The sequence below is a fragment of the Scardinius erythrophthalmus genome, assembly GCF_964197995.2.
Source record: "Scardinius erythrophthalmus genome assembly, chromosome: 1".
Classification (NCBI taxonomy): Eukaryota; Metazoa; Chordata; class Actinopteri; order Cypriniformes; family Leuciscidae; genus Scardinius; species Scardinius erythrophthalmus.
The window spans coordinates 34,189,074-34,201,704 of NC_138221.1; the positions used below are offsets into that span (position 1 = coordinate 34,189,074).

The window sequence follows — 12,631 nt, forward strand, 5'->3', positions numbered from 1 at the left end:
TGGCACATATATAAATCAGTGCTGTAGTTGCTTAGCAATACATAAAAAAAGTCCAACTAAATTGTAAAAAACAAACAACTGCAGCTTTTAAAAAAATGAATGCTTTTGTTCTTGTTCTTGAGAAGTCACCACCTTTGAATGCAGGTTATTTATGTGGCTAAATTAATCTCAGTTATTGAGTAGATTAGGTCCATTATGTGGTTGACTAGCAACGGAGAACAACACTTGCAAACACCTGAATATCACTGAATATCACGGTCGGTGTCAGATTTTGTCTGCGTCCAAAATTGCATACTCTCTTGAGTAGGTACTTATTTTGAATAAATAGTTACTCCACGACCACTAAAAAGTAGGTTCTATATAGGTTGGATGTAATCTGGACACACTACATTCGTCATGTTGTCATTATCATGTGAACTACGAGCGTCAGTTTAGTCGCGTCACCTCCATTCATAAATCCTCTCTCGTGGCCTCATGGGATAGTAAAGTGTTCATCGTATGCATGCTTCAGAATCTCGCTGGAAGTAGTAGGTCATCCGGGTAGTTTTTGCTACTCTTTTATGAAAACTGTGAATTCGGACATACTTCTTTTGACACATAAGTTACTGTTTTTCGCCTACTATATACTGCCCTTCAAAGCAAAAAGGCAGTAACTACGCAGAGTGCAGAACTGAGAAAAATGACTTTTAAAGTTATCCTGTCATCCAGCCTAAGTAGTTGTAGGTAGATTATTGGACATGTGGCTGTGTGTTTTGTTACTTTATATTAGCTTATTCTTTGTACATATCAATCCTCATATTTCATTTGATATTTTACCCCTTATTTGCAGTTAGGCTACTGTATTCTTGCTTTGTATTAGCCTACTTACCAAAAATGTGGCACCATACCAAGGAAAAAGGCAGTAACTACAGATTCTCCAAAAACTATTACCATTTTTCTCCAAAACGACACACATTTGAGATAAGATGTTTTGTCACATAACAAAGGATGCCTTGAATGTCATGAAAATGATAATAACTCATTTTTGACCAAAAATGCAGTTACTGCCTTTTTGTTTTGTAGGGCAGTATAGTAGGGAAGTGTGTGATTTCGGATGCAGCCAGTGTCTATTTTCATTATAAGCATCGTGAAGTAGATGATTTGGGTTGATATTTGACAAAAAGTGTCCCACATTGGGAGGACAATGTACAGCAAAGTAGTTGATTATCACAAAGTAAATGACTGTTATTGTTAAAAGTCTTGTATCCTTCTTTCCCTCGGAGGAGTTTGTTGCGATAATGACCGATTGACTGTAGCCTACGTTATCTTCTCTCTTATTCCAAACTTTACCCTTTTTTAAATACACTTCTTTAACTCTGGAGGAAATTGGTAGCTATACATACATCTGCATGTTTCAAGTTGGACCCGCAGCTCATGGCTGTATTTTTAAGCGATCTAAAACCTACTGGATTTAGTATGCATGGAAATGTGAATGAGGTGAGAGAAAGAATAAGACATTAGTGGAATGTAGTTTCTACTGCTTTATTAGAAGTAACATATTTTACAACTTTGTAGAAAGAAACTGTGAAAAGCTGTTTATATACAATGATTTTAAACTACTTTTAAACAAGTATAGGAAATTAATAATGACGATAGAAAATATCTATGGCTGTTCTAGTTATGCAAGACCAATATAGTCACATCCTCACCTTAATAATGCTAATAAAAAAGTACATTTACTTTTTGTTCTTTTTTAGTACATAATCATTTTAGAAACATAAGACTTCTCATAAACAAGTAGACCTAAAAAAAAAGGTGAAACATATTTACAGGTACTGGAATTTCAAAAATATCTGGAGAAGTGAAAGGTTATGAACAAAAGGAAGACTTATGCTTGATAAGCTAAGCTTAGTAGTACTTATGTAGAAGAACAAAGAGGTCCAGAATGTGCTCCAAAACCACCTCAAGTCTTGAAATGTGGTACATTGCTGTGCACATTATTTGTGCCAGATATTTGTCAAACCCATATGTTATGTATACATAACACAGTTTAGTGAAATGGACACGTTTCTGTTGGTAATAGCAAGACAAATTGGAAAACACCTGTCAGTGTCGCCAAATGCAGATCTTGCAGTTGGGAATGTTATTGGGGATGAACATACGAACATGTTGCCGAAAGCCAGGGGCATCACTACATAGTAGCGTTTCCCGTCTCACGCCTTCTGACCAGACACGACAGATGTCATCGTCTAGGCTCATGGGGTGGGAACTGCTAAAGATGCAGACAACACTGCATGCTATATAACACCTCCCTGAGGAGTGACAGAGCACTAGCAGACCATTAGCAACCCCGTTAGCCCTGTACCCAACACACAACACATGCTCACAACACAAACCAAAAGGAGCTCGAATATGATTAGACCACATGAAAATGCTGGACCTGAGGGATCAAATTACATTAAAATAAATCAACCACACTGCCTTGGCTTCGTAAGGCCCCAGAGGAAGACTTTCTAGTGGTCAAATGTCAGCTGCAGCTGTTCAGGACTGAAACGAATTACTCGTGAGGGACCAGGAACACGATGAGATCAGTTCCGCAGCGGTCAGCGGCACCACGAGCGCCGGCTGGTGGGTTCCGATCAGGAATGTTCGCGGAAAGGAAGTTGAGTGTCACCGAAGAAGTGACGCAGAGCAGCAGCCTAAAAACACAGCTTAATACATCAGTGTTCCACAGTTAGCTGTGGTTCCAAAATTGTGGTTATAAAAAGAATAAAGCAAAATAAAACAAATTTACACAAGGCAAGACTATAAGGCAGTGACTGGCAGGGATTCTGAGAGGGAGCTGGTAGAGCATTGGCCAGCTCAGGCCTTTATAAGTCGGTGAGGTCACTGAAGAAACTATGTTCAGTAAAATCATTTCCACTGACACAACACAACACTGAAAACACTCTAAACACTGGCCTGTTTTCGGGAGGCGCTTTTATGCACTGTCGCTATAAATGCTGAACTAGGATTTCAGGGTTTTCTTACCATCTCTCTCTCAAGATTTTCCCCTTGAAGTGCTTCACAGATGCCCCTCTACATTCATACAAATACTTTTACAACATGTATAAAACCATTTTAAATCAGAATATTTCACTTGTGTTGGTCTCTATATACCTCTGTTTTCATGTGCCAATCTGTTTCTGACTGCTAGACTAAATAAATATCACTAAACTTTGTCAAACTTCTAATCTCATTGTATGTGTGTGTCACTCAAAAGCCCGGTTTATAAATTGTGAATGTATCAATTGCTGTTGATAAAACCAGGGGCGGAACAGGCGAGCTAAGCAATCATGAGCTGCTCCTCTTGTAACAGTAGCAACATGGAACCTGAGACCTCCTCACGAGTCCCATGTAAAACATTGGAAGTAGTAAGGCATTTGTTATGGGGGTCACTAAAAACAACAGAGACAGAAAGAGGGCCGAAACACCCACAAGGCAGTTTGGAAAACATAAGACAATAAATAAAAAGAAAGGAATTTCCTTCAACATTTCACTTTTCTCTCAATCTATTTTTTTTATAAAGTTTGTTAGTTTCAGGAGTGTCCCCAAGTCTTTGAAATGAAAGACGTGGTATTCTTCATATACTTTTTTTTTATAATTAAAAACAAGTCCATCTGTGACAGAACGTCTTACTTCATTAAATTGTCTTCTTTTTAAGACAACACATTTCCCTTTAACTTTCTTTCTGCAGACACCAGCAGACGGTCTTCTTGACGCAAAGCAGTCAATCCTAATCCAATTAAAATCTTGGAAACGGGCTGACAGGTAAGTAAAAAAACAAGCCCTAGAGTGACGCTTGTCAACTCTACTCTCTCAAAGTCACAAACATTTAAGGTAGGTTGAGCTGTTCAAGCAAACACCTGCATCTTCCCATTGGACTCCTGGACATGGGAAATCTGGGTTTGAGCAGAAGCCGTGACGGCCGGGCTCGGGGTGGAGTCAGACCAATCAGACACACAGTGAGGGGAAGGGCTAGACCAGGCCTCTGGAGACTCTGGAGAAGGGGTCAGGTAAGGATGTTCACTGGGCACATGCAAGTAATGCTTGGGCGTCGCATCCATGGCAGAGGTGTAGCTGTGCTGGGAGGGCGGAGTGGGGTAATCCTCCGGGCCTGCGGTGCTGCCGCTCCCCTGTGCCGGGGGTGCCTGAGTCGAGATAGCCTGTGCTTGTGAGGCCTGAGGGGATGCTGTGGCCTGCGGAGGCTGAGCCTGCGGCTGCTGTGACTGGTAGAAAGCTGGAGGAGGCTGTGCCTGCTGTGGTGTCGGGGGAGTGGAGGAGCCCATGCGGGTGAGGTTGGGGTTGGTGAGGGCGTGGCTGTGAAGTTGCTGCGGTTGCTGCTCTGCAATGGGCGTCAGTTTGACCGGGCTAATAGAGGGCGTGTTGGAGACGGGTGTTGGCTGCAGTATGGGCTGCTGGGCATTACGGAAAACCTGCTGCTGGTGCAAGAGCATGCTGGTTTGCTGCAGGGTTGGTGTCTGAGGGTGCATGCCTGTTTGGCTACTTGCTGGATGCACCATGTTGACCATGGGCTGACTGCACTGAGAAGATGGAGTCATGCGGCTGTGCCAGTCAAACGGGACGCTTACTGGACTTACCATGCCCATGTTGAGGCTCATCTGGCCGGCATTCAGCACGTAGTTGTGGGGGCCTTGGTTGATGCTGCCTCCTTGCATGGCCACACGCCCCTGCATCGAGAGCCCTCCGTCACCCAGGTCGCTCAGCTGTGCCAGGGAGACCGCAAAAGGGCTGGTGCCATCCAGGATACTGCTGTGCACCATGGGAGTGGAAGGAACAGACATGGAGGAGTGGAAAAGACCAGGAGTGGGCATGGCGGCCGGTGAGGTTGGATTGGTGATGTAGCCGGCATTGTTGGCGCCTCCGCGCGGCGAATCCAGCGAGTCGACGGGGGAAAGCGTGACAGAGCTCTCCAGCAAAGCACTCTGCATGTCTAGCGTCAGCCGTTTGTTGCGGCTTTTGGCTGAATCTTTCAGACTGGCAGCGTGCTGCCCAACCATGCCTTTAGCCCCTGGGCGACGGTTCTTCTTACCCTGAGGGGTGCTTTTCAGCCCTTGAAGGAAGTTGCTGGGAGGGCACATGAGTGGTGAGAGCGTATGGCTACCAGACAGGTGGTGACCTGCCCCTGCATGGCCCTGCGGACTTCTCACAGTGTTATATTCATCCAGCAGCTGTACGATGTCGTGGTGCATGCGCTCCTGGGCAATATCTCGAGGGAGCCTGTCCATGTGATCTGTTATCTCCCTGTTGGCAAAGTGAGCCAACAACATCTTCACTGCCTCACAGCTTCCTTCCCTGGCAGCCAAGAATAGTGGAGTCTCCTCCTGAAGATCATAAATAGATTCAAAAATTAAAAACATGGCTGAGATAAAGCCTTCAAAACCCTCAAAAGTATATAATTGCATACCTTGAGGTCCTGCATATCTTTATTGGCACCGTTCTTCAACAAGGCAACTGTAGCCTCAACATTATTGACTGCTGCTGCCCAGTGCAAAGCTGACTTTCCTGTGGAGAGAAAAAAACATAATATGCAACCATCAGAAACAATGAAACTTCACGTCTGAAGCATAAATATGTTTCTTTTTCTTTTGTGCCTACCTATTTCATCAACAGCATTGACATCAGCATGGCAGGTGATCAACTCTTCCACCATGCCCTCTACTGCCAGACGGGCTGCAAGGATCAGAGCAGTGGACCCATCATACATGCGTGAGTCTAGGTCTGTGGCGCGGTTCCTGATCAGAATCTGAAGATGCAAGAATATGGGATACATTAGCACTGATTTTGTTTCAATAGTCCATGTTTAAACATGTATTTGTTCATAGGTGACTTTACCTGGAAAACCCCCTGAGCATCAGCTGCTACAGCTGCATGCAGAGGTGAGCGGCCATTGTTATCCTGTGCATTTGCATCAGCCCCAGCATCCAAGAGTCTTTTAGCTGCGTCGGCTCGGGCGTAGCGTGCAGCCAGGTGCAGAGCAGTCTCTCCAGTGCGGTCGGTCTGAGCTGCAAGCGATGCTCCTTGGTAAATGAGATCGGATATGATGTTGGCTGAGGATTCTTCTGAGTCATCATCTTCAGTCACTTCGGGCTCCAGCCCACCTCCACAGAAGGATGCCAGCATCAGGGGTGTGAAGCCATCTATATGAAATAATAGTATGCAAATGTTTTGAATCAATTTGTAATTCTTGTACCTGAAGTTAATCTATGCAGGGCACTGGACCCAAACATGGACTAAGAAAGTAGACAGTCAAACATATCATACCAGGGCCTCGGACATTGACGTCCATGCAGTCGCTGTCAAACTCTCCCTGCGGAGGTGTGAGAGCCATGGAAGGTGGCATACGGATATCTGCCGCTGCCAAGTGATGCTGTGTCCACTGTCTGCTGTCAACTGCATCCTCACCATCTGACAGAATGCTTGGCTCTTCCACCTGCTCATAAAAAAGAGGATATTATTAAGGCTGTTCATTCACATATATAACTGTTTCACTGATGCATACACATATACATCGAAAGAAGAGTGATAAATGGTCAATCACCTTAAGTCTTTTAGCCTCAGGGCAGTCTGTGTCTATCCACTGGTCACTGTGATCAGCCAGTAGAGACTCTTCCACTGTTTTTGGCATGTGTCTGCAAAGAGTCATACATGCTAATTAGTGCCTATGAAAGGGATATTTTGATGATGCATACTGACAATAGCTTTGATACTGCATGAACGACTCACTTCATGCCCAGGGAATCTTGGCCCACAGGTTCTCTGCGGTTCTTGTTACTGCTCGTTTCCTTCTTGAGGAAGAAGCCCTCAGGGAACCAGAGTGTGCTGTGCTCACGTTTGCGGCGGGCAATCAACATGCCCACCATCAAGATTACCAACAAGAACAGAGAAGCCACCCCTACTAGCAGTAGCTTAATCCATTCAATCTTATCGTCTATTACAACACCTGAAAGAGAATTGGTAAATTATCATAAAATTGTCAGCTGGACCAATGAGGCCTATGCAAGGCGGCAGTTAAGTTGGTGTAAGTGTGGATACTTACTGCGTACTTCTTTGAGGGGGTATGGGAAATCCAACATCTCACGAGCCTTCAGAGCACCCAGATATTCAGCAGCGTTGTTAGCATTGCGGAAGCAGTCATCCGAGCCCTGGGAGCATAGCCTGTTGTCTATCTCCAAGTATACAATGGACCTTCAGAGGAGCCAAAGAGGTACACTCACATTAGCAAAACGTTTGCAAAATTTTGCAGGCAAAGAAGGTCCATTGCCAATAAAAAAGGTCACTTCCAAAATAAGCAGCTTTATTACTGGTCAACACAGCAAAAAACTTCAAAGTTAAAAGAATTCAAAATTCATGATCTCGTGGGGTCCTATTGCGGTGACTACAATTTGCCTGCAGAATTTCGCCGTACAAAGGTAAATGAAATGAAACCGTTTACTATAGTAACCACAACTTACCCAATGACCTCCTGCTGAGGATGAAGCTCTCGTTTAATGCGTGTCTCATGGCCTGTAAAGGGTCGGATCATGTATTCTCCGTTCTGATCAAGGCGGAAACGCAATGTGGTGTGGAGGATTGCACTTAGTTTCTGCAGGAAAGCAGTTTGTGTCCGTAGCAGCTCCTCTGGAGGCAGCAGGACTACAATAACCAGCACATCTTCCGCAAGATCTTCTGGAATCTTCCCTGCACAATCCAGTCCATCCCAGCCACACTCTTTTGTATTGCAGCCTTGATCACAGAGCCCATCTGCGTAATGGTTGGTACAGTATGTCTCATAGAAGGGGCTGAATGAAGAGAGACCGTATTAGAGAAAGACCATCATAAATGGTCCAATGAATCATGATGAAAATAGTACAGGACTTACTTGCAGACTTTCTCTTTGTTCTTGCAGTCAAAGTTATCATACAGGCACTCTGCATTGTTGCAGAACTCATCACACTGGCTGTTGTTGAAGAGCCGCCAGCAGCGAGGGTCTGTGCAGCGTGCCCAAGGCTTCACAGCAAGAGAGCAGTCACCTCCATCCCAGTGGCAGGCGAACGAATTACATCCTTTGTCACACACACCGTCATTGGCCTTGCCGTGACAATCAGCAATAGGGCACTGAGGAGTAAGAGGTGCCAGAAGCCTGGCTTCCTGTTCGCATCGTTTGCCCGACCAGCCGTTGATGCACTGGCATTGGAAAAAAGGGAAGCTGATTTCCTCTGTACACAAGCCTCCATTGCGGCAGGGCTTGGAGAAGCAGCCCTCACTGCTGCGGTGCCGACACTGTGGCCCGCCAAATCCCTGAATACAGGTGCAACGTGCACCTCGTGAGGTAGGAGCACAGCTGCCACCGTTGTAGCAAAGCAGCTCTTTGCAGTTCATGCTCCTCTCACAGTTAGCACCTGCATATCCCTGAGAAAGAGACAACGAGGAGATAAGTAGTTGCTTTTGAATTTGAATACAGTACAGTTAAGATGGAAACACAAGATCATAATGCTATAGTTGATACATTATATCATATAAGGCCTGGATACTCACAGGCTGACAGATGCAAGCGTATTCCAGCGGTGAGCTGCTGGACAAAGAGCACACTCCTCCGTTCATACAGGGCTGAGACTCGCACACACTGAATCTATTCTGACACCCTCGTCCTGAAGACAAAATTAAGTTAGACACAATCTTACATAATACCTCACAGACACATTTTTCAGTTTTCAGACATCCCTCACCTGTGAAGCCTGGCTTGCACACACACTGGTAATCATTGGGCAACTGTATGCAGTCCAAGCTGTTGGAGGGGTTGCAGGGATTGGAATGGCACTCGTTGATGTCTCCCTCACAGTGTTCTCCAGTGAAGCCTGGAGGGCAGTTGCATCTGTACCCTCCAACCCTGTCCACACATGTGCCGTTATTTTGACACTTGGGTATCCCTCGGGGCCATGAGGGAATTGCGCAGTCATCCTCATTTATCTCACAGAGGACCCCTAAGAAAATGTCATAATGAAAACATTAGAGTGACAATATTCCAACCTATATGTAACCTTTGTACACTACCATTTAAAAGTTTGTGGACAGCAAGATTTTTTCTTTAAAAAAAAGAGAAAAGAAAAGAATACTGTTTTTAATACAGCTTTCAACATTGATAATAATTACTTGATCAGAAAATTCTTAAGGATCATGTGATACTGAAGACTGGAGTAAAGATGCTGAAAATTCAGCTTAGATTACAGGAATAAATTACGCTCTTAAATATTAAAACAGAAAAGTTATTTTACATTGTAATAACAATATTACTGATTTACTGTATTTTTGATGGAATACATGCAGAGACTTCTTTCAAAAACATAAAAAAAATCTTACCGACCTCAAACTTTTGATGGTAGTTTATATTTAGATTTTCGCTCTTAAGGCTAAAAGACTCTCATTGATTCTGGTATATTTGTCACCATAGTTTTATAATTTTTTAACTTACCTAGAGTTCCTGGAGGGCAGGAGCAGATGTAATGTCCCACCAGGTCAATGCAGGTTCCTCCATTTTGACATGGGTGAGACTGACACTCATTGACCTCTCTCTCGCAATTGCTCCCCTCATAACCAGGCATACACTGGAGTAAAAACAGGTCAGTTCAACATCTTTTCTGAAATATCTTCAGTTCTTCATATTCTGTAGTTAATTAGGCCTTGTACTAGTATGAATGATAGTATATGCTATTTTGTACCAGTGGTAAGATGACTTACATCACAGGTGAATCCTCCCATGTAGCTCCTGCAGGTGGCGCCATTGAGGCAAGGTTTGTCCTCACAGTGGTCAAACTGGGACTCACAGTAACTGCCTGTGTAGTCTGCGGGACATTTGCAGTAGTGTGCGTTGCCAGTATTGACACAGTGTCCACCATAGAGGCAAAGCTCATCTGTCTGGAGACCTGTGCAAGAGAGAGCGTGTGGACCGTTAACAAGGAGAAGATCATAGTGAATTTGAATCCATAAAAAAAATTCCCATCTATTTCTATGTACCTCTCTGTCTGGCTGCAATTTCACAGGACACTCCTGGGATGTCACAATAACGACCTGACCAGGCACCCAAACAGTCACACGTGAAGGAGGCATCTTTCTGTCTGCAGCGACCACCATTCTTGCAAGGGTTAGAAGGCCTACACCAATCAACTGGATACTAAAAGAGAGATAAAAAATTTCATTTTAATCTGTAATTTATTTTCATTGGTTCCATTCTATCCTTGATTTTATTTCTTTGTTATTTGTTTTATTCTAATGTTTATTATTTTATGTAATATAGAAAATTTGTAAGCATGTTGAGGTTATAGCATTATGTTGGACTAATACCTGGCAACGGGGGCCAGTGTAACCTTTCGGACATGAGCAGCGATATGACTCCAGGGCATCTTGACAAACTCCTCCATTAAGGCACGGTTGAGAGTTACACTCGTTCACCTCGTATTGGCAGTAATCTCCAGTGAATCCTGAGCGGCAAGTGCATTTGAAGCTGTTGATCCCATCTGTGCAGGTTCCTCCATTAAAACAGGAGCTAAAACAAAAGGGGACATGATTTGTTTATGAGATACTATTGGCTACAGCGTTTCTTAAATAAGCTATGAGCGTCTTCATGGTCTCACCTTTCAGTGCAGTCTGCTATGTTGGTCTCACAGAAAAGGCCTGTGAAACCTGGTTTGCAGGTACATGTGTAGCTGTTGACGTAGTCGGTGCAAGTGCCTCCGTTCTTGCAGGGGCCGCTCTGACACTCATTCACCTCGGCAGCACAGCGTGCCCCGGTGAAGCCTGGCAGACAGCTGCAACGGTATGAGTACACTCCATCTGTACAGGATCCTCCATTCAGACAGGGGTCTGACAAAATTTGAGAACACCATTAGACCACGCCAAAGAATGGCCTGACTGCTTTATTTGCAAGATCTGCAATAAAAACCTAGTTTATGTTCCATTTGACTCACTTGGTGAACAGTCATTGATATCAGTTTCACAGTTGGGACCAGAGTAGCCAGCAGGGCAGGAGCACACGTAGCCACCCAAAGTATTTGTACAAGACCCGCGGTTCTTACATGGGTTATAGGTGCATTCATTTATGTCATTGTTACACAAATGACCTGTGGTGTGAAGGACACTCAGAGTTAAGACATGCTTCAGGAAACTCAATTCTTATAGACTTGAATCAGAATGCGTTTAGAAACTTACCCTGCCACCCAGGTTGGCAGTTACACTGGTAGCCCAGGTAGTCGGGTGTGTTCACACAGGAAGCATGGTTGGCACAAGGGTTGGGAGAGCAAGGTGTAAGCAGTTCTGCACAGGTGGGACCACTATAAGGTGGCTCACAGAGACAGGTGAAACTGGCGACTCCATCCACACAGGTGCCTTGATTTAGACATGGGCTGGAGGCACACTCGTTGATGTTCACCTGACATAAGTTACCTGAGGATGGGAGTGAAAGACAGCTGTCAGAATGTAGCCATTGGCAAAAGCAGTTCAATTCTTAAGAACTGGAATTCCCTTATTAGCGAAACATTACACCCTTTTCAGCAGTTGAGTTTGAAAATAAAATATGAGAGGACAGTCTGTTCTTCCTGGTACAACAATGTGTAATAAAATCTCTTTTTGTTGTTATTATTGTAATACACATACTGAGCTAATGTAACGTATATCTCACCTCTAAAACCCTGCCGACACTTGCAGGTGAAACCATTGAGCTGGTCGAAACAGGTGCCTGCATTCTGGCAGGGGCTAGGTAAACAATCGTTTCGGTCTAGGTCACAGTTCTTACCCACCCATCCAGGCTCACAGTCACACCGATAGCTGCAGGAGCAATACAAACAAGAGTCACAGTCAAAGCAAGTCCCCATTTATTTACTTCCTGCTGGTTTTAAAGTTTGTAATGGAGCTGTACCCATTAGGGTCATCCCTGCAGGTCCCGTGCAAACATGGGCTGCTGGCACACTCATCCACTTGTGAATAGCAGAATGGGTCGTGGAAACCTTCAGGGCACTGGCAGTGGAAGCCGTTCTCATCATCTACGCAGGTCCCTCCGTTGCGACAAGGGTTCGACTGGCACTCATCAATCTCGTCTTTACATTGAGATCCTGAAAGGGATGGAAGTTTATAATGAGGTTTCAGTAACACTTTATTTTACAGTGTCCTTGTTACATATTTTACATGTACTTACTATAGTAACATCAGTAAATTATACATAATTACAAGCAACTAACCCTAACCGTGTAGTGAGCTTGTTGTTCATTAATATTACTCAGTACTTAACTGTAATTATACAGCAACAAGGACAGCGTAGAATAAAGTTTAACTGAGGTTTCTCTTCTGTATCTCTCTTAATTTGCAAATTCAACGGCGTGTTTATAATGTATAAGAAAAGTGGGGGAAGATCTCTCCCTGTCTCACCGGTAAAGCCAGGTTTGCAGACACATTCATAGCGGTTTATGCCATCTTTGCAGATTCCGTAGTCACATGGGTTGCTAGCACAGTCGTCAAAGTTGATTTCACAGTTGGTACCTGTGTGGGAAGCCAAAATCTTCTTTAACATGAAACAGAAAACTGAATGTAGCTAATACAGTTGAATTAGTAATACGTCATCCCT

The 12,631-nt window shown here is 44.1% G+C and overlaps 1 protein-coding gene across 1 annotated transcript in view; it reads right to left on the minus strand.

The window, feature by feature from the left end:
• Positions 1–1,502: 1,502 nt before the first annotated feature.
• notch3 (notch receptor 3) overlaps positions 1,503–12,631 on the minus strand; it is a 29,311-nt gene continuing 18,182 nt past the window's right edge. Inside the window, exons 12-33 of the mRNA XM_081371544.1 lie at positions 12,436–12,546; positions 11,930–12,122; positions 11,693–11,838; positions 11,224–11,457; positions 10,983–11,135; positions 10,650–10,878; positions 10,360–10,561; positions 10,033–10,189; positions 9,757–9,941; positions 9,491–9,623; positions 8,748–9,002; positions 8,557–8,669; positions 7,901–8,430; positions 7,494–7,820; positions 7,079–7,227; positions 6,766–6,982; positions 6,581–6,671; positions 6,304–6,472; positions 5,875–6,179; positions 5,638–5,785; positions 5,447–5,544; positions 1,503–5,363 (exon numbers count right to left, since the gene is read on the minus strand). Of these exons, the coding sequence (XP_081227670.1) occupies positions 3,873–5,363; positions 5,447–5,544; positions 5,638–5,785; positions 5,875–6,179; positions 6,304–6,472; positions 6,581–6,671; positions 6,766–6,982; positions 7,079–7,227; positions 7,494–7,820; positions 7,901–8,430; positions 8,557–8,669; positions 8,748–9,002; positions 9,491–9,623; positions 9,757–9,941; positions 10,033–10,189; positions 10,360–10,561; positions 10,650–10,878; positions 10,983–11,135; positions 11,224–11,457; positions 11,693–11,838; positions 11,930–12,122; positions 12,436–12,546 (5,636 nt within the window). The 3' untranslated portion in view covers positions 1,503–3,872. The remainder of the gene's footprint in view (positions 5,364–5,446; positions 5,545–5,637; positions 5,786–5,874; positions 6,180–6,303; positions 6,473–6,580; positions 6,672–6,765; positions 6,983–7,078; positions 7,228–7,493; positions 7,821–7,900; positions 8,431–8,556; positions 8,670–8,747; positions 9,003–9,490; positions 9,624–9,756; positions 9,942–10,032; positions 10,190–10,359; positions 10,562–10,649; positions 10,879–10,982; positions 11,136–11,223; positions 11,458–11,692; positions 11,839–11,929; positions 12,123–12,435; positions 12,547–12,631) is intronic.